The sequence below is a fragment of the Corticium candelabrum genome, chromosome 18, assembly GCF_963422355.1.
Source record: "Corticium candelabrum chromosome 18, ooCorCand1.1, whole genome shotgun sequence".
Classification (NCBI taxonomy): Eukaryota; Metazoa; Porifera; class Homoscleromorpha; order Homosclerophorida; family Plakinidae; genus Corticium; species Corticium candelabrum.
Window position 1 is genome coordinate 3,767,916 of NC_085102.1, and position 22,467 is coordinate 3,790,382.

A 22,467-nucleotide genomic window follows, 5' to 3' on the forward strand; every position below is an offset into this window, starting at 1 on the left:
CTGAAAAAGTCACATTAATGACGTTCGCATTGGCATCTGTTGATTTATCACCGTCGATCAAACTGAGATCACTGGTACCAGGAGCTTCATTCTGTAAGGTTATTCCTGTTAGGTCAACAGAGTCTGCGTTCACGGCCTCGCTAAATGTCAAAGACAAAAGTCCAGTATCCATGTCGAGAGAAAATTCTTTCACAGTCGGAGGTTGTCCATCTTTCCTGTAAGTAGTGACTCCAATTCCCTCAGATAGCTCAATAGCAGCAAGTTTGTTGCCCACCATATCGGTAACGCCCGAACTCGTAACAGAAAGAAACGTTGAGGACGCTGCAGCGGCTAACGAAGCAATCGATTTGATAGAATCAGAATCAAACGCAGAAATAGTGACATTAACAGTCACACTGTCGGCTGTTGTCGGAGTGCCACCTGTTAGAGTAAAACTTGTTGTCGACAACTCTGTCGAGTTAGCCTGAGGTTGAAGGGTGAAGCTTGTCACATCAAATGACGATCCATTCACGGTTTCCGAAAAGACCAGCTCCAGCGTCGCCGAGTCAAGATCCAGATTGAATGAAACTACAGTCGGATCTTTAGTGTCGTTAATAAACGTCGCCACCTGCTCGGCATTGGCCGACGATATAGCAATGACTTCGTTACCAGCCAAGTCTTCAACGGTGCCATCGGTAAAACTCAAAAACGTATTGCTCACAGACGTGGCAATTGTTGTCGTCTTTTTCATCAAGTTGAGATCAGAATCTGACAACGTAAGAACCATGTTTTTGCCGTCAGTCGATCTAACTGGAGTGCCACCTGTTAAGGGTACTGATACGGTACCTCCCTTTGCGTTGAGCAGTGTCAAGAGGGATGGTTGAAACGACGCGGTTTCGACAGTATCCGTAAAGCTCAGTGTCATTTTTCCATCATTCATGTCCAAGTCGAAGCTGCTTAGTCGAGGTGGAACATTATCGCCCGTAAAGTTGGACACTTGAATGGCCTTACCGTTTGTTATAGCCAGAACGTCTACGCCTCGCAAGTCGTCGATTCCATAAGCTTGCATGGTAATCCACGTGGTATCCTTACTGTCAGCTAAGCCAGACACTGACTTTATTGCCAGTAAATCAGAAGGATCGATGTCCACGATGATGGTTCGACCGTTGGAATTCTTGGTCGTGCTGGCCGCAGATAAACGGACTCGCTTCGCTGATACCGCGTCAGAAGCATTCTGGATCTGCACACCCGTTGGATCCCACGTCGATGCCTTCATAACGTCAGAGAATGTAAGTTTCATTTCTCCGGTATTCATGTCGATAGTAAAACTAGACAAGGACGCAGCCGAGCTGTCGCTAGTAACAGCAGAAGCTTGAATTCGGTTCACAACAGCAATACTATTATTGCTCCTGTCTTTTATTGCATTCGCAGCAACAGAGAGGAAAGTGTTGTCAGTGGTCGTACCCAGATTTTCAAAAAGTTTAATAGCAGAAAAGTCCGAATTTGATAGCTTGACGATTGCCGTCGTCGACGGATTCGAAGACTGCAACGTGCCACCTGTCAACTTCACAGAAATCGATGGACCAGTAGAAGCGTTAAACAGTGTTAGATCAGTAAACTTCAAAGTAGAAACCTCCATCGTCTCATCGAACGTTAGAGCCAGCAGATCTTCGTTGATATCGAGAGAGAAGCTCTTCAGTATTGGCGAGACACGGTCTGCGACTACTGAAGCAGCCTGCAAAGCCAGCCCGTTAACGATGGCATTCAGCTTGTTAGGACTGAAAGCCATGTCTGATACAGCATCGGTAGTTATGACCAAGTACGTGTTGTCCACAGCAGTCGCGTAGTCGTGCGTTTTCAACTCGTTCAAGTCATCATCAGATAGAGATACTTCGACCACAGTTAATCCATCCGTCGATGGTACGGTACTGGTCGTCAGGGTGTGAGTTTCCCCGGCGACAGCGGTCCGAGCGCTTTGAATTGTTATTTCCGTCACATCCAGTTTCGAAGCTTCCACAGGCTCGGAAAACATAAGAATCAATTGGCTTGAATTCAATTGCAAAGTGAAAGAAGTAAGATCCGGTCGAGTTTTGTCGGTCACATAGGTCTGTACAATAAGTCCAGGAGGACCGTCTGCGTGCGATTTACTATCCGCACCTCCTATGTCCTTGACAACACCGAGAGATGCTGTCAAATAGCAATTTCCTCTTCTAGTGCAAAGATATTTCATTTGCTTGATAGAATCGAGATCCGCTTTAGTGAGATTTACTACGATCGTTACACCGTTCGCACTGGCTGTCGATCCACCTGTCAGAGTCACTTTCTCTATCGCGTTCTCGAACAACGTCTGCAGAGTGATTGCACTAGCGTTCAAACTTGCAGCGTCGACCACCTCAGAGAACTCCAAAGTCAACGTATGATCTATTAAATTGAACTCGACAAAAGAAGTGATGGTGGGGCCTGCCATGTCAGATGTATAAGACGACACTTGCGTTCCATTCGACAGAGATCTCGGGTTGATTGAGAGAGCAAACATGTCCTTTGCAAAAGCAGACGTAAAAGAGACGTAGCAGTCTGCAATGCTCGAGCAGAGAGCAATTTTCTTTATTTCAGCTGCATCAGTAGAGTCCAAACCAACCGTTACGATACTTGCACTAGTGCCACTATAAACAGTGTTCTTAAGGGTATAAGTAACACTCGGATTGGCTTTAGCATCTTGGAATGTCAAAGCGGTGAAATCCAGAGTGCTGCCATTCACGGTCTCATCAAATGTGAGTAGAAGTTCATCGACGCCAAGATTCAGTGTGAAATTTTTCAAATTCGGTCTGCTCGTGTCATCAACAAAATTCGTAACTTGCAGAGCATCTGCAGAGACGATACGCTCGACAACATTTCCCGCAATGTCCTGGATAGCATCAACAGTAAGCGACAAATATGTATTCGATTTACCGGTTCCAAGATCAGTGGTAGTCTTGATAGAATCGACGTCTGCTGTCAACAAAGAGAAAACGAGTGTCGTGCCGTCGGCAGTTTCCGCATTCCCGCCGGTCAGCTTCACTTTGGATTTCGGACTTTTGTCTGCTTCGTTTTGAATAGTTATCTCTGATGCATCAAGTGACGAAGCGACAATGGTCTCTGAAAACGTAAGCGTCACTTTGGCCGTGTTAAGGTTGAAATCAAACTGAGTCACTCTGGGAGAAGCCACATCTTCTTCGAAGATCGTTGCCTTCTGTCCAGAGCTCGTTGGAATAGTTTCTCCGACATTCTCAGCAATGTCAGTGATAAAATTGTCTCCCAGAGCAATGTATGTAGAGTCCTTGTCTTTCGCCACTGCCGAGATGCGCTTAAGTTCATTGAGGTCGTCATCCGATAACTGAACTAGCACCTGAGCTGGCAGGCCAGCGACAGCGCTTGCTGAAGAAGAAGATTTGACATTGAAAGAGGAACCTCCAGTAGCTTTTTCCTGCAATGTAATTTTCGCAACGTCTACAGATGACAACGCCACTGCCTCATTAAAAGTCAATGTCAGTGTACCCTCGTTCATATCCAACGTAAAATTAGTTAACTTCGGTTTTGTAAGGTCTGCAGTGTAGGTCTCCGCCTGAAAGTTCGTCTTTGCTTGAATCGCCAACCCAACCATATCCTCGACAAGTAGACTAGAAATATTCATAAAAGTCGTCTCTTTGCTGATGGCAAGTCCGGGCTTGGTCCTCAATGAAGCCAAATCAGCCGCGGTTACTTCAAACACAAGAGTCGCCAATGATGGTCGAGTCACTTTGGTCGCGGACGAGAGGGTAAGTATGGAATTGTTGGACGACACGCCCATTCCTGATATCAATGTGATGGTAGATGGATCTGCTGTACTTACGTCGGCAGTCTCTGAAAATGTCATCACAACTTCTAAAGGAATCGTTCCGTCCACCATCCGAAGAGAGTACGATACCAATAAAGGTGGAGTAGTGTCTTCTACAAATGGATCGGCCTGGATCGGGCTCGCCGTCTTCCCAATATCGACATCAGCCATATCCTTAACAGCCCCTGCAGCTAGAGAAACAAACGATGTGGCTTGGTCTACTGCAAGATTAGTTACGCTCTTTAAATAGTTCAAGTCGGCCGAACCAAGAGTGACAGTCAGTACGTCACTGTTCTCAACAGAAACATCGCCACCAACAAATGTGCGAGACTGCGTCGCAGCCGTCTGACGATTCTGCACGGTTATGGCGGACACGTTGAGTGTGCTCACTTTCATCGTTTCCGAGAAGGACAGCGTCAACGTACTATTATTGATGTCTAATTCCACAGAGTTAAACACGGGAGGAACAGAATCGGCCGTGAATACCATAACTGCCTTCGCAGAATTAGCTGCAATTGCTTCGACGCTGTTTCCAGACATGTCTGATGCAGCACTCGATGTCATTGAAAGGTATGTTAAATGTCTGGCGGATGCCAAGTCGGTCAACTTCTTGATCTCATTCAAATCAGCTGTAGACAATTCCAGCGTCACCGACACTCCATTCGTCAACGGATTGACCGTCCCAGAAGTCAACTGATACGAACGCGTAGAAGAAACGTCGCTGTTGTGAAACGTCATATGACGAGCGACGACAGACGACGCATTCACAGCCTCGGAAAAGCGCAAAATCAGCTCCCCAGTACCAACGTCCAGATCAAACGACTGCAACGACGGCGGCGTCGTATCAGGAGTATACCCAGCAGGATCAACGGCGATTGCCGATGTCGCACCGATCGCTGTGATGGGAACAGAGGCGAGATCGGAAATAGCACCATTTTCAAACCTGATGTAAGTATCCGCCGACGAACTTGCCAAATTTTCAGTAGCCTTAATAGCATTCAGATCCGTTTCAGATATTGTGATCGTGATTACATTAACGTTCTCGGTCGATGCAGTTCCGCCAGTGAGTTTCACCTCCGCCGTTGTGACCGCCTTTTCGCCCAGAAGACGAAATTTCGTCAAATCGATCGACGAAGCATTGACCGCCTCCGAAAATGTTAAAACGAGCTTGCGGTCATTCATGTCGATTGTGAAACGATCGAGCGTCGGAGGAGCGGTGTCAACGGTAAAATTCGATGCCTTTTCGGCAGACGTACTGCCAACGTCATTGACGTCATTATTGTTCATGTCTGTCACCAAGCTGCTCGGGAAGGACAAATACGTGTTATCAATGGACGTACCAAGAGACCCTTTCTGTTTTATAGAATCGAGGTCGGCCGATGACAATGTCAATGTCACCTTTGATGAACCGCCGGATTCTGCGACGGTACCGCCCGTCAGTCTCACGGAGGTTGCAATCGAGCCTTTTGCGTTCTGCAAAGTAATCAAAGACGAGTCGAATTTCGTTGTATCAACAACCTCGTCGAAAGTGAGTATCAACTTATCCGTGACCAAATCAAAGCTGAAGGATGAAAGAGTTGGGGGTTTCTCATCTTCCATAAACTTGGCAGCCTGTTTTCCTTTTGTACCCACGATAGCTATGACGTTCACATCAGCTACATCAGTAGCTAAATCGGCAGTGAACGACAAGTACGTAGTAGACAAATTAGCGGCTAGACCACGACGACTCTTAATGTTATCCAAATCAGTCACACTCAAATCGACTTGAAATTGGTACTGATTCGCACTCGTCTTCGACGACGCAGCTGTCAGCGAATGCTTGCTGGCTATATCGGAGCCGGCGGCGTCACTCTGCAGCGTCATCTTTGTTTCATCAAAGCTGCTAGCCCGGATGACATCGTCAAAAGACAGAGAAATGATACCCTTGTTCATGTCGAGCTCATAGCTTATCAGTGTGGGACTCAACGTATCCACTGTGTATCCTCCCACCGCCACCTGTTCAGGAGACGTCCTGGCAACAGCTGATACGGGATTTCCTGCAGTATCCTTGATCGCAGTAGATTCGAGAGAGATAAACGACGTGGCACGGTCGACTGCCAGCCTTTCGTTCAGCTTGATGCTTCGGACGTCCTCGAGATCCAAACTGACGACGATCACTTTCTTGCTCGTGCCCGACTTGTAGCTCGTACTCTTCGCAGCCGTCAACGATACACTCTCACCGCCTGTGCTATTCCCACTCAACGTCACACTCGTCGCCTGAAATGTTTCCTTGTCGACGGGTTCGCTAAAACTCAACTCCAACGTTTCCGTAGTCATGTCCAAGACCACGAAAGATGTCAAGGTAGGAGGCGTCAAGTCTTTGTAGTAGACAGCAGCTCGTTGAGCAGTCGTACCGTTCACCAATGCCACCACCGGATTGGGTGTATTCAGTCTCATATCAGCTATCAATTTGTTGGTAAAGGTAATGTACGACGTGTCCATGTTCGTTAAAAGATCTTCGTTCTCTTGCAAGGCGACTATGTCAGTCGCGCTCATTCTAAATCGCACGATGGTTGATGGGTCTGAAGTCAATCTCTGCGCACTAGTGAGAGGATAGGACGTCGTCGCTGTTAATGCGTTCTGAAATGTTATGGCCGTGACGTCGAAAGAAGTCGGTTGCACCGTCTCATCAAACGTTAAATTGACTGTACCGAAGTTCATATCAAGACTAAAAGACGACAACTCTGGATTTGTAATATCATCAGTAAACAAGGAGGGTCGCTCTACGTTCCTCGTGACGTCGCTCGAGACAACAGCCTGCGCTCTATTATCTGCAATGTCTTTAATAAAATCAGTAGTAAAGCGGATGAAGCACTCAACGCGTTTGCCGCAAAGGCCAGCTTTTCCTTTGATATTGTCGAGGTCACTTGGCGTCAGCTTCAGCACTAGAATGTCACCATTGCTACTATCAGTACTTCCACCGGTCAGTTTATACGTCTCCGAAACATCTATTCCACCCGAGTAGTCTTGTAATGTCAACTGAGTAGCATTCAAGGTTGAGGTCTTGACGGCCTCGTCAAAACTGAGAGTCAGAGTGCCTTCATCCAGATCCATCGCTGTAACATTGCTCAGTTTAGGCCCGGATGTGTCGTCGACGTAAACGGACACTTGCATTGCAGATCCGTCGGACACGGCCTTAACAAGTTGACCGGCCATGTCCTTGACAGCCGTGCTCGTCAATCGAATATGACAGTCTGCTTTCTTCGAGCAAACGGCCGCTGTCTTTATGCGATTCAGATCACCATTGTTGAACTTGATCTCCAAACTCGTACCGCTCTTCGACGGCCGCGTGCCTGATATCAACGCAACACTAGCAAACTGTCTCGTCTTGTTGTCCTGTAACGTAATCTGGTCAAATACAACAGATGTGGCATCAACTGCCTCGTTGAATTTCATAGTCATATTCCCAGCGTCCATATCGATATCAAACGATTCCAACTCGGGTGGCGTCACATCAGATGTGTACTTACTGACTTGCTTTGGCGCCTGATCAGTATTGGCGTGTCCAGACGAATCTTTCACTGCTCCGGCTCCGACCACTAAGTACGTGTCGTTGACAGTAGTTGCCAATGGCAAAACCTTTATTGAATTCAAGTCTTGTTGAGACAGCTTAATTGTCACTCGATTAAGAGATGCAGTCGGGCTACCAGAAGTAAGAACGACTTCGACGTCTCCTGCTTGGTTCTGTAGCGTCAATTTGTCGACAGAAAACGTCTGGACATCGACAGTTTCCGAGAAGAGAATAACAAGTTGTTCCGCATTCATGTCCAATTCGAACGACGACAAAACGGGCGAGGCGACGTCGGGCTGGAACGACTTCACTTGAATCCCGCTGTTTCGATCAACAATTTGGGCGGGGTTATTCAAAACGTCGTTTCCGACTGCTGAGCGAAGAGACACAAAAGTATCGTTCAAACCCGTCGCCAACGTCCCCTTTGCTTTAACGTTGTCGAGATCTAATGGACCGATGTTTACCGTCACAACGGCCGTGTTCGGAGACGTGGGTGCGGTACTACTCTTCGTCAGCGAGAATTCGTCCGTCGGATTGGACTCGGTGTTCTGAATAGTAATTTTTGTTACATCAAAGCTCGTCATGTCCAGAGGCTCGGTGAAACTCAGTACCAACGTCTGCGCGGCGAGGTCTAACTCAGTGGACAAAAGCTTGGGTCCAATTGTATCAGGAATGTAACCGCTTGCAGCAAGAGCTTCAGTAAGCCCGACGATTTCATTGCCCGCCATGTCCTTAACGGCGCCAAACGTCAGGTTAAGGAACGTTTCCAGCTGGCTAGTCCCAAGAACAGACTTCACCTTTAGACTATTGATCACCGCTGGCGCAAAAGTTACGGTCAGAACTTTGTCTGAGTCGGAAATGGAACTACCAGTAAGAGTTAAAGTTTCTGTAGCACTTTCTTGTGTGTCCTGCAGTATTAGTTGATCTAACTTGACTGACGACGAGTCGATGACTTCGTCGAAACTGATCACCAAAATCTCACCTGCAATGTCCAGATCAAACGACAATAACTTTGGTTCTGTCTTATCCGGGATATAGACATTCGCCTTCTTTGCTTCTCCGCTGGGAACAGCCTCTATCTTGTTTCCTGACGTGTCAGTAACGGCGGCATCCGAAAAACTAATATAAGTATCATCTTGCTTTGTTGCCACGTTTACCAACTTCATGATTTCCGTCAAGTCGTCGCCGTCGAGACTCACAGTTAGAGACTTACCGTTGGCTGAAGGGGCAGTCGTCTTCACCAAAGTAAACGACTGCGTAGCATTGACACTGTCTTGAAATGTGATGTCACTAGGAACCAGACTCGACGCTCTCATGGCTTCGGAAAACACCAAAGTAAAGTTTCCCTCGTTCAAATCAAAGTCGAACGACACCAAGCTCGGAGGATCGCTATCGGGCACGAACAAAGATGCGACGATGCCCTCTGACCTCTTGCGTGTCTCAGCTGAGTTTCCAGTAATGTCCTGAACCAAAGAGCTTTCGTGTGAAAGATATGTGGTTGTAAGTCCGGATGCTAATCCCTCGATTGCCTTGATCTCGTCCAAGTCGGACGGTATTAACTCGATCTGGACAGTCGTTTCTGTAAGACGAGCAGCAGTGCCATTGACAAGCAGATATTCCTTCAAAGAGTCACTCGAGTTTTTCACAGCTTGAAACCGTATTGCTGTTGGAGTAATCCCAGTCTTCTTCACGGTTTCATCAAACGTAATAACTAATTTTCCAGTGTTTAGATCGAACGAAAAACTTGTGATTGACGGTCCCGTGCTGTCGGTAGTAAATGTACGTACCTGCTTGGCGCTACCGTCGACAACTCCTGGTGAGAGACCATTTCCGGCCAAATCCTTGATGCTGTCCTTATCGATAGTTAAGTATGTGGTAGCATTACTCGTTGCAACTGCTCGTCGTTCGTTCAATGCGTTCAAATCGTCTTCAGTTAACTTAATCGTAATACTCTTACCATCACTTGATCGAGTAAAAGTACCGCCGGTAAGAGTCAAAGACGTTGTATTGATGGTAGTGACCGTGGATGCGTCTTGCAGCCGGATATTTGACGTCAACAAACTGTCTGTATCCACCGTGTCCGTAAAAAACAAGATCAGCTCTCCACTGTTGAGATCCAGATCAAATTCATCCAACGCCGGAGGAGTCGTATCCGCCTCGAATTTCTCCGCCTGTAGAGCTTTGCCGTCAGTAATGGCAAGCACGTCAACGCCGTCGGTGTCGTCGATCGTCGACGCCCTCATAGTAATCCAAGCGGTAGCCCTGCTTGATACCAATCCGGGTTTACTCTTCATATTGAAGACATCCGTAGCAGCGATGTCGATGAGTACGGTATAACCGTCTTGCGACTTTGTCGTCGAGTCTTTCGATAATGATTGAGATACGGTACCACTCATACCGTTCTGAATGACAATACCACTGGCATCCACATCACTGACACTCATGACATCATCAAACGTCATATTCAACACGGCGGCATTCATATCAAGCGTAAACGACACCAATCTCGGCACGGTCGAATCACCCTTAAACGTGGCAGCTCGTGTGGCAACTAAGGCTTCCATTTCGTTCCCAGCCATATCCTCAATAGCGCTGGCGCCAATTTCTAAGTATGTGTTCGCTCTAGAGGTTGCCAAAGTGCTTTCACCCTTCAAGGTTGTCACATCCGACTTCGTCAATTGAAAAATGACCGTCGTCACTCCGTCTTCAGTTGTCACTCTCGTTCCTCCCGACAATCGTCTCCGCGTGCCGTTCACGGCAGTCGACGTGAGCGTAAACTTCGTAAAGTCGGTAAGAGTGCTTGATTTCACCGGTTCGTCGAACGTCAGTTCAATGCGATCAGTGACGAAGTCGAGGACAAAAGACGACAAGGTCGGTGGAGAGGTGTCCGATATGTAATCTGTCGCTTTGAAACCGTCATTATTAGCAACAGCTTTGACCTCGTTAGCAGTGAATGCAACGTCAGTAATGGCCGATGATGTAAACGATATGAATGTGTCATTGATATTGCTCGCAAAGTCTTTCGACTTCAAACTTGTAGTGTCGTCATCGGACAGGTTTAATACAACCGACACATCATCGCTATCACCAGGATTTGTTGTTCCGCCTGTGAGTGTAAACCTCTCTGTAGAATCTGTGGATGCATCTCTCTTGCTCTGTATCGTCAGTTCCGTTGCCTTCAGCGATTGCTTGCTAACCGGTTCGTTGAATTCCATTGTGATTAGATTCAAACGCAAATCAAAAGTAAACTTTGAGATCTCTGGAGCACTAGAATCCGAAGTGAAGTTTGTGAGTATAAATCCCGGATGTGACTCCGACACTTCCGTCACATTATTGCCCGCCATGTCTTTCAACGTTTTCGACAGCAGACGAATGTAGCAATTCCCGCGTGTCGTACAAACGTGAGCGTCCTTTTTGACGGCAATTAAGTCATTAGGATTGAGAGTATATTTTATTTCAGTTCCGTCGTTACTCGTTGTTGCGCCTGCAGTTAGAGTGACCGTCGATCTGGCGGACTCGAACAGAGTCTGCAAAATTATTCCCGAAGGATCAAACGTCGATGAGTCCACTGTTTCAGTAAAACTCAGCTTCAGTTCTCCAGAGTTGAGGTCAAAAGCTAGAAACTCTTTGACTTCCGGACTCGTGTCGTCTTTCGTGAACGTTCCCACGGAAACTGCTAAACCATCGGGTTTGGCAACAATTTCTTCGCCAACGATGTCCTGAACGGCTGAACTACCGAAAGACAAGAAACAGTTCGACCTGGCAGAGCATAGAGATAGCCGCTTGATCTCGTTCAGATCTGATGCACTGAGATCAACTGTAACTGCAGCTCTGTTGCCATCTTCGGGAACGCTGTCAGATAATGTATAACTGATCGTCTTATTGACATCGTTTTGGAATGTCCATTCACCGATAGAAAGAGTGGACACGTCAATTGTTTCACTAAAGCTCAAAATCAATTGTCCACTATCAATATCTAAGTCGAAGCTGTCGAGACTGACTGGTTTTGTATCAGGAGTAAACGTACTGACTTGTTGAGCTGCGGAAGACGTAATTTCGTTGACCACATTTCCGTTCATATCCAAGATGGCACTTGATGTTAGACTCAAGTACGTTGTAGCCTTGCTAGCTGCCAACCCCACCGTGCCTTTCACTTCGTTGATATCCGCTGTCGGTAACTTAAACGTGATCGAGGTCGAAGCAGCAGAACTACTAGTACCCGACTTCAATTTGTACGATGCCGGCGCGTTAAGTCGAGCACTTTGAAAAGTGAACTGAGCTCCATCTAAGCTACTGGCATCTATAGTTTCATCAAAGGTCAAACTAAGAGTGTCGTCGTCCATGTCGAGATCAAACGATATCAAAGATGGAGATTTGCTGTCAGGCACAACTGACATCGCTTTCAAACCTGTCTTCGGCTCTACATCGTTTCCAGCAATGTCTTTTATTCCTCCAGTTTCAACACTCACATAGGTGTTGCTAGTGTTCGTACCGAGTCCTCGCTTCTCTTTCACAAAGTTCAAGTCAGTGTCAACCAGTGTAATAATCAGAACAGTAGATGGATCGGCCACAGCGGTGCCTCCTGTCAGTTTCAACAAAGGAGTCTGCGTCTCATCCGTTGAGCTGTGGATGGTAAAGTTAGAAGCAGACATAGATAAAGAGTCGATATCCTCGCTAAATGTCAGTCTTAGCTTTCCTTCATTCAAGTCGAGAGTAAAATTATTCAGCTTCGGTTTAGTCAAATCTGCAGTGGCAGCCTTAGCTTGCAGAGCAGATGTGCTAGCAATTACGCCAATATCATTTCCTGCCGTGTCCTTCACACCGCCAGAAGACAGACTAAGGAAGGTATTTGCAATGTCCGTTCCCAAAGGTGACTTCGTCCGAATAGTGGCCAAATCCGTCGAGCTAACAGATATCTCAACGGTAGCTGCATTAGCAGTAGATGGAGTACCACCAGTTAGAGTCACTATATTAGCAGCGGACTCATTAGCAGTCCGTTGCAACGAAAACTTGCTCGCTGTAATAGAGCTTGCGTTCACGGTCTCATCAAAGGTGAGTTCCAAAATAAGCGGAGGCACTCCTCCTGTCATCTTCAACTCAAACGACATAAGCTTCGGACTAACACTGTCAGCAACATAGGAACTAGCCTGGATCGAACTACCATTAGAAATAGCAACGGCCGCTCGTCCTTCCACGTCCTCAATAACACCAGCAGCCATAAAGATGAAAGAAGTCGACACGTCTGCTAACAACTGTGTGTCTGCCTTTAAGGCGTTCAGATCTCCCTCCTCTAATGTAACGGTAATCACCTTGCCTTCAGGACTAGACGTAGTCCCACCCTTCAACCTGTACACCCGTGTGCTCGTCTTGGCGTCGGCAATAGAGATAACACTAGCGTCAAGAGTGCCAGCGTCAACTCTCTCGCTGAAAGTCAAAGAAAGCTGTCCAGCCGTCATGTTTACAGCAAAAGTAGATAGCGAGGGACCTTTCGTATCGGCGCTGAAAGCAGCAGCCTGTTTAGCCTCGGTGTCTCCCACTGCGTCTATTGCGTTTCCGGACATATCACTAACAGCAGCCGCAGTAAAAGACAAAAAGGCATTCTCGATGGAGTTAAAAAATGCCCTCCTTGCTGTGATAAAGTCGACGTCGTCGACGCCCAGCTGTATCTCAATTACGTCTGCATTGCCCGTTGTGTTCACTGTAGACGTCGAAACGAGGCTCTTGAATAACGAACCCGCTTTCGAACTGTTACTGCTACTATGCAAGGTGAATGCAGTGACGACAACACTACTCCTGTTCACTACCTCGTTAAACGTCAGAGAAAGAACACTATTAGCGAGATCGTAACTGAAGTCAACCAGATCTGGCTTATCGACGTCGACAGCAACAGCGCCTTCGACAGCGAAACCATTCTCTTGTGCTGATCCCTTGTTTCCACTCATGTCTTCAATAGTGTCAGACGATACCGCAACAAATGTATTGTCCTTTGTAGTCCCAAAGCTCGGATTTGCTCTGATGGCATTAAAGTCTGCATTGCCTAAAGTTAGCGTCAATACGTCAGAATTCGCTGTCGGTGTAGAAGTTGCAGACGTTAAAGTGCGTTTGTTTACAGGTGACGTTTTCGTGCCTTGCAAAGTCAGACCGGTAACCGCTAGAGCCGAACCACGAACGGACTCAGAGAACGTGAGAGACAAAGTTGCTTCATCCAGATCCAAAGTAAAACTACTCAACTGAGGAGATGTCGAGTCGTTGAACAGATTTGTCACTTGCCTGCCCTCGCTTAACGCCTTGATAGGATTCTGCGCGGTATCGTTCACCAAACCAGCCTTAAACGATATGAAGGTCGTCGCTACACTAACGCCCAAATTCGCATTTGCCTTGATACTATTCATGTCCTTCCCCGCCAGCTTCACGTCCAAAACGGTCAAGTCAGCATTGGCAGTAACGGTTCCTCCCGTGAGAGTCAATATGTGCGTGATAGGCAGAGACCCGGAGTTCTGAACAGTAAGAAGCATCGGATTGAACGACTCTTTACTGACTGGTTCGTTAAACGTCATTTTCAGAAGCGAAGCGTTGAGATCAAAGTCGTATTCACTCAGTACGGGCTCTTTAGCATCACCAGTGTATGTATCTACCTTTTGTCCGTTTCCGTCAGTGATGGCAATCGCGTCAAAGCCGTCGATGCCGTCGATTGTACTGGCCGTCATGGTCAAGTACGTGTCACTCTCCTGAGTCGCCAGCAATGACGTCTTTTTCAAAGCTGTCTGATCGTCAATACCGAGTCGAATGACAACTACTAACCCATCTCGAGTCGAAGTGCTAACACTGGTGGATGTGAGTGTTACCTTTTTGTTATTATCCGACGTGGCATCGTGTTGTATGGTGATCTGATCGACTGCCAAGCTGGTAACCTTCACCACATCGCCAAACGTCAATATCAAATCTCCCTCGTCCATGTCGAGACTGAATTTGCTCAGACTGGCTCCAGCAACGTCACGCGTGTAAGTCTTCACTGCAAGCCCGCTTGTACGAGCCAAACTCGCAATATCACGGAAATTCAAAAACCCAGATGCTTCGTATGTCAGGAAGGTATTGTTGGTTCCAGTAGCGATAGTCGAGTCCGACTTCAACGACACTAAAGCAGTCTCATCTAAGTTCACTGTCAGTGTCCTTACAGTACCGGAAGCCGTCGTCGTACTGCTCGAAAGACGCACTTTCGTTCCGCCACTGGCCGTCGACTGAAAAGAAAATTTCGTGAAGTTCATGCTATCGACCTTCACGGGTTCATCGAACGTCATTATCATCGTGTTTGCATTCAAATCCAACGTAAACTCCACTACAAATGGAGCCGACGAATCTGCCCTGAAGACTCGAACCTTAAGAGCCGCCGCACTGCTCACAGCGACGACAGCATTGTTCGACATGTCGCTTATCGCACTGGTTTCAACGGCAATGTAAGTGTCATCACTACTGGTGGCAATCGTGCTGGAGGATTTCAACGCTGAGGAATCAGATGTTGAAAGCGAGACTATAATGTTTGTTCCGTCGCTGGAAGTCGTCGTGCTATCCGACGTCAACTTCACTTGATTCGTCGCATCACTCGTGTTCTTCTTGCTCTGAACAGTCAATCCACTCGCTTTCAACGAGCTTGCCTTCACTGTTTCATTGAAAACAAGCGTCAGCTTGTTGCTAAACAGATTCAAGTCAAAAGCTGTGATTGTCGGCGGCGTTCCATCAGAAACAAAATTTCGAAGAACAATTTCAAACAGATTCTCGAGCGATCCGGACGGGTAAATTCCAAGATTATTTCCAGCCATATCCTTGATAAATCCAGTCTCGTCTATGGTCAAAATGCAATCGGAGTCTTTTGTGCATAACGCCGTCCTCGCTTTTATGACATCCAAATCATCTTCGTTCATTTCAAATTCCACAGTTTTACCGTTCTTACAGTAAGAAGGTTCGCATTTGCCCGTTTGAGTCAAGCGGTAGTGACCCGTTGAATCGTTGGCCAGCGTGTTGCGAGCATCACGAAACGCCAAACGAGTGAAATTAATCGAATTGACATCGACGGGTTCATTAAATACGATAGAAACTCGACCCGAATCGAGATCGAAATTGCTGAATCCAGACACATCACTGATTTTTGGCGGAACCGCGTCTTTCGTAAAGACCGAAGCGGCCACCGCAGAGCCGTCGCCCTTCTTGGCCAGAGACTCGCCAACCATATCCTGCACAGCAGATTCGTTAAACGTCAAGAAACAGTCCGTGCGAGACGTGCACAAATCGCCAAGCTTGACTTCCTCAAGATCCTCAGTACTCAGATCTATAGTGACTGTAGCGTTGTTTCCAGCTTGAGCCGTGCTGGTTGTCAATCTACTGTTTACAGTCCTCATTTGAGCGTCCTGAAACGTGAACTTACTGACATCAAGAGTTGTAACATCAACGATCTCTGAAAATTTAAGCACCAGTTTTCCTTCATTAAGATCCAACTCAAACGATGACAATTCAGGTGCCGTTTCATCTGCTTTGTAAACAGAAACCTGACGCGCAACAGTAGAGACAATCTCTCTCACTCTGTTTCCGCTCATGTCCTGCACACCATCAGCCTTCAGCACTAAGTAAGTTGTAGCCTTGCTGACAACGAGTCCCGTATTTCCTTTCACTCCGTTTGCGTCATCTGTCGACAGCTCGAGTTCTATGATCGTTCCGTCAGTGCTGGTGCTTGAACCGCCAGTGAGACTGTACGACAGGCCACCACTCGTCGCGATACTCTGCAATCCGAAACTTGCACCGTTGAGTGAACTAGCATTCACAGTCTCGTCGAATGTAAGACGCAAAATAGTCGAGTCCATATCTAGATCGAAATTAACAAGACTCGGTTCCATGGTGTCCGGCTCGACGCTGGCAGCTTGCAAGGATGTCTTTGCCAATGCCTCGTTTCCAGCAATGTCCTTGAAGAATCCAGACTCACAACTAACATACGTGTTGCTTGTAGCTGTACTCAAAGCTGTGTCCTTCTTGAGAGCGTTGAGATCACTGGAATCCAGTTTAATGATAATAACGGTATCGGGTAGTGCAGAAACACTGCCGCCGCTGAGTTTGAGAAGAGGCGCTTTTGTGCTGTTAGTCGAGCTGTGCAAAGTAATCCTCTCGGCAGTAAAGGTTGCCGTATCAATTGCCTCACTAAAAGTCAATTTCAACTCACCTCCATCTAAATCGAGAGAGACGTTTGTTAGAGTCGGCTGAACGAGATCTGCAGAAACAGTTTTCGCCTTTTCAGCGGCGGTATTAGCGATTTTGTTTACGTCCTGCGATGCCATGTCTCGCAGAGCTCCAGTGGCAATGCTCAAAAACGTGTTGTCAACGGTAGTACCCAACGGTGTCTTGATGCGAATAGCTGCCAGATCACTAGATGTAACAGTAATTTCAACGACAGCAGCATCTGTTGTCGACGGCATTCCTCCAGTGAGAGTGACGACGTCCGCCCCAGAAGCGTTTTTCTTCGATTGCAGTGAAAATTTTGTCGCATTCAAAGTGCTGGCATCGACTGTCTCATCAAAAGTCAATTCGAGAATTAGAGGAGGCTTCCCACCGTTCATCTTCAGCTCAAACGACACAAGAGATGGACTAGTCTTGTCTGACAAATAGCTTGAAGCTCCGATCGCCGAGCCATCAATGACAGCTACAGCAGGCCTTCCTTCTACGTCATTAATGAGACCAGCTGCCATTAGAATAAACGTATTCGACTGTGACGTAGCCAATTCTGTATTCTTTTTCAATTCGTTTAGATCGACGTCCGTCAGCTGGATGATAATCTCCCTGCCTTCGCCACTCGACGTGGTCCCTCCCGTCAGCCTATACGCATGCGAACTGGTCGCAGCATCAACGATAGAAATAACTGACGCGTTGAGACTAGACGGATCCACTCTCTCACTAAAGGTGACCATTAATTCTTTCGTATTCATAACCAGAGAAAATTTCGTCACCGACGGTCCCTTCGTATCGTCAAGGAATGATGCCGCTTTCTTACCGGATGTCCCAATAATTGCAGCAATATTGTTTCCAGACATATCTGAAACTGCGTTGGCAGAGATCGATAAGTATGTACTGTCCAATCCGTTGATGAAATTCTTGGTCGACGTGATCGCATCCACTTCTGCCGTCCCCAGCTGGATGAGTATAATGTGGCTGTTAACTGTCGTTGTCACGGTGGAAGATGAAGTCAAGGTTTCCTTAACCGCGCCTGCTTCAGAATTATTTTCTCGACTCTGAAGGGTGAAAGACGTTACGACGAGACTGCTCTTGTTGACGACCTCAGTGAACGTCAGAGTCAAGATATTATCCGCAAGATTATAACTGAAATCTTTAAGAGCCGGATTTGTGACGTCCGCCTCGAGTGTACCTTCCACGGATAAATCACCTTCCTGCGCAGTTCCCTTATTTCCACTCACGTCTTCGATTGCACCCGCCACAACAGCCAAAATCGTGTTGCTGTCAGTCGTACCAAGATTTTCATTGGCCCTAATAGCGTTGAAGTCTGCGTCACCGACAGTTACCTCGACGACATTGGATACAGCGGACGGAACAGTCGACGACGACGACAATCCGCGCATGTTTGAGGGTGATACCTTCTCGTCTTGCAGAGTGAAACTAGTGATGACCACCGAAGATCCCTTAATTCTCTCCGAGAACGTCAAAAACAATTTTGAGCTGTTCAGATCGAGACGGAATGAATTCAATTTAGGAGCGGTCAACTCGGCAGTATAACTGCCTACGGCCATTCCATCAGTGACTGCCTCGATTGCATTCTTCGCAGTGTCATTGACCAGGCCTGCCTTAAACGTCAAGAACGTAGTCGCGGCACTGACAGCAAGGTTGCTATTATCAATGATAGCATTGAGATCGGTCTCAGCAAGTTTCAAATCTATAACGGTCAAATCAGTATTAGAGGTAATTGTCCCTCCTCCTGAAAGTACCCTGATGTCAGACCCGGGTGCTGATGATGATCTCTGGATAGTCAAACGCTGTTGATCAAACGAGTTCTGATCGACAGGTTCACTAAACGTCAGTCGAAGAAGAGAAGAGTCCAAATCCAAATCATAGCTGTTAAGAACCGGATTTTTCATGTCAGGTGTATATGAGTCGACTTGTTGACCTCTGCCGTCCGTCAAAGCTTTCACGTCAAGGCCGTCGATGCCATCTACTGCGCTAGCAGTGATGGTAATGTATGTATCGGTTTTTCCCGTCGCTAAGCCGGACGTTTTCTTCAAGGAATTCTGGTCAGTTGAATTCAAGTCAATGGCGACCTGTAAACCGTTACTTTTCGTCGTAGTCACACTGTCAGTGGTCAGTGTAACCTTCTTATCCGAAGTCGAAGTCGCGGCGTGCTGCACTGTGATGTGATCGACCTGAACAGTGCTTATATCCACAATATCAGTAAACGTCAGTACCAGTTCCCCTTCGTCCAAATCAAGACTAAACTTGCTCAACTCTGGACCGCTCGAATCAACTGTAAACGTCTTGACTGCTTTCCCGGGAGTGAGAAAAGAGCCCGCAACGTTTAAAAAGCTTCTAAACGCGTCTGCGCCATGAGTCAAGAAAGTATCAGATGCCCCAGTAGCAATACTGGTATTAGTCTTGATGGTCAACAAAATGGATTCCGGAAGATCAATGGGAAGTTCCCGGACATTACCAGTCGCAGTTGTCGTGCTGCCTGTAAGCTTCAAAGTCACTCCTCCAGTACTCGTTGACTGAAGAGTAAACTTGCTGTAATCTACACTGCTAACTTGGATGGGCTCGTTGAACGTCACAATCAACTTGCTCGAGTCTAAATCAAGACTGAATTCATCCACACCAGGGGCCGATCGGTCTACTTTTAGAGTATCCACTTGCAGAGCGTCCGTGTTCGAAATGAGTTGAGCTCCATTATCCGACAAGTCCTTGATCGTACTCTGTCCCACGACAATAAAAGTATCAGCCTTTGCTGTAGCTACTGTAGTCGAACTCTTCAATTTCTCTGCATCAGTAGTAGATAAGTCGACGACGACAGTTCTGCCGTCGACAGAAGCCGTCGTGCTCTGTGCAGATAAAGCAACCTGTAAGTTGGTATTACTGGTGTTCTTGACTCCTTGAATAATCAAACCAGTCGCTTTGAACGAGCTGGCACTCACTGCCTCATCGAATACCAGAGTCATAATATCACGACTTAGATCCAGATCAAAGCTGGTCAAGAGAGGTCCAGTAGCATCATTCACAAGCTGATACAGCACGGTCTCTTGAATGTCGGCAACAGTACCGGATGGATATGAAGGCAACGAGTTGCCCGCAATGTCTGTAACAAAACCAGATTCTTCAAATGTAATGACACAATCCGAGTCCTTCGTGCACAACTTCGTCATCTCTTTGATGTTAGTCAGATCATCTACGTGCAGCTCTATAACCAGCAAACGCTCGTTCTTACAGACAGTAGGATCACAAGTGCCACTCTTTGTCAGCGCATAGTAACCGTCCGTACTGCTCTGAGGAGTCAACTTGGCGTCGCGCAACGACACCTTGGTGAAGTTGACAGAGCTGGCATCAACAGGTTCAGTGAAAGATATCGACATGCGTCCTGTATCGAGATCAAACTCAGAAAATCCTCTAGCGTCGTTTAGAGCAGGTGCAGTCTCGTCAGCTATGAATGTTTGGACTTGACGAGCTGAGCTGTCATCAATGGACTGACCGACCATATCTTTAACTGCATCATTTTCAAACGACAGGTAACAGTCGGACTCGCTGGAACACAAAGACCCGGTCTTGACCGCATCCAGATCAATCGTGCTGAGCTCAACGGTGACTACAGCCTTGTTCCCATCCTGAGCTTTGCTGTTTGTCAACGTTACGGACACAGCCTTCGGCGAGGCATCTTGCAATGATAGTTTAGTGACCGTCAACGTCGCCACGTCCACCGTTTCGTCAAAGCTCAGTACCAGCTCTCCCGTATTCATGTCTAGATCAAAGTTATCCAGCACAGGCTTCTTAGCATCAGGAGTGTAACTTGACACAGCTTTGGCAGCCGACACCGTCACCTCGGTTATCTTATTGTTGTTTGTGTCCAATATGGCATCTGGCTGCACCACCAAATAGGTAGTCGTGCTATTAGTAGCCAATCCTGACTTGCTCTTGATCTCATTGATATCAACAGTGGTCACTTCAAATTCTATAACGGTTCCGTCATTGCTAGTACTCGTACCTCCCGTTAAAGAGTATGACTCTGTCGAATCAGCCATCTTATTCTGGAAGATAAATCGTTCACCTTTCAAAGTGTTAGCAGCCATTGTCTCATCAAACGTTAACTTCAGTGTTCTAGAGTCCAAGTCAAAGTCATATGACAACAGAGTTGGGCGTTTCTTGTCCTTGACAAACGCACCAGTTCGAAGACCCGTGCGAGCTTGTACGTCGTTTCCAGCCGCGTCCTTGATTGCTCCGAGATCGATGGTGAGGAAAGTGGTGTTGACGTCTACAGCCAGAGCAGCGTCCTTTTTCAAGACATTTAGATCGCTAGGCGTTATTGTAACCACGGCAACTGTATCTGGACTGGCCACTGCAGATCCTCCGGTTAGTACTAACAGGGGTAATTGGGTCTCATCACTCGAACTGTGAATAGTTACCTTTGATGGAGAGAAAGACGTTGCATTGATGTTGTCATCAAACGTCAATTTTAGTTCACTGGAGTCTAAATCAAGACTGAAGTTGGTAAGTTTAGGTTTAACAAGATCAGCAGTCACTGCATTGGCTCTCTGTCCTCCAGTGTTTAGAATAGCATCAACATCCTGTCCTGCTAAGTCGTCCACAGCTGCAAAGTTTAAGCTCAAAAACGTGTTATCCGTAGAAGTCCCCAACGGAGACCTGGTCCGAACGGTTGCTAGATCCTGATCAGTCACCGTAATTTGGACGTTCACTCCGTCGACTGTTGAAGTAATTCCGCCAGATAATGGAACCAAGTCGGAACCAGAAGCACTTCCACTAACTTGTAGAGTAAACGACGTAGGCGACAGAGTTGAAGCGTTGACTGGCTCATTAAACGTGAGGTCAATAATCAGAGGTGGAATTCCTCCCGTCATGGTCAAATCAAATGAGGCCAGCTTCGGTCCAGTCATATCGGGAGTAAACAATGTCACTTGCATGGCACTAGACGACGCACTTCGAATTACGTAGTTGCCACTTGTGTCCTGAATGGCATCAGCAGTAAATGCTAAGTAAGATGTTGCTTTACTAACGGCCAGTCCTGTCTTCAGTTTAATTTGGTTGGCATCAGTAGCAGAAAGGGTAAAATCAATAACCCTTCCGTCCATGCTCGTGCTCGATCCACCAGTTAACTTATACGAATCAGTCCCACCAGAAGCTGCATTTTGAAACGTAAAATGTTGTCCTTTTAGAGAACTGGCCTCAACAGTTTCCGTAAACGTCATAGCCAAAGTCAAAGTATCTGAATTCATGTCCAGGTCAAATGAAACAAGACTGGGGCTTGTAGTATCAGACACCACAGTAGACGCCATCAAAGATGACTTTCCTTTGACTTCATTTCCTGCAACATCCGTCATTGCCCCTGCAACAACAGTGATGTATGTAGTACCAACATCGACTGCCAAACCCTTCTCCTTCTTCAAAGCGTTCAAGTCGTTAGGAGTTAGAGTAACAACTGATACAGTTTTTGGACTTGCAATTGCTGTGCCTCCTGTTAATTTCAACAATGGAGCGTTTGTTGAATTAGTCGAGCTGTGGATCGTGATTTTCGCCGCATCTAATACCGAAGCATCAATATTTTCGTCAAAAGTCATTTTCAGTTGCCCGGAATTTAAATCCAAAGAAAATTCACTCAACGATGGCTGTACAAGATCAGCCGTCACAGCCTTAGCTTTCTGCGCTTCTGTGTTGTCAATTGGTTGGACATTGTTGCCCGCCATGTCGTCAACAGCTCCAGATTCAATACTCAAAAACGTGTTGTCCACGTTTGTGCCCAATGGTGTCTTGCTTCGAATGGTTGCCAAAACAGACGACGTAATGTTGAGCTGAACGATAGTCGAATCCGTATCCGAAGGTGTTC

The 22,467-nt window shown here is 46.8% G+C and overlaps 1 protein-coding gene across 1 annotated transcript in view; it reads right to left on the reverse strand.

Moving 5' to 3' along the window:
* LOC134193701 (uncharacterized) overlaps window positions 1-22,467 on the reverse strand; it is a 149,615-nt gene that overhangs the window by 87,420 nt on the left and 39,728 nt on the right. The window contains exon 4 of the mRNA XM_062662539.1: window positions 52-21,881. Coding sequence (XP_062518523.1) covers window positions 52-21,881 — 21,830 coding nt within the window. The remainder of the gene's footprint in view (window positions 1-51; window positions 21,882-22,467) is intronic.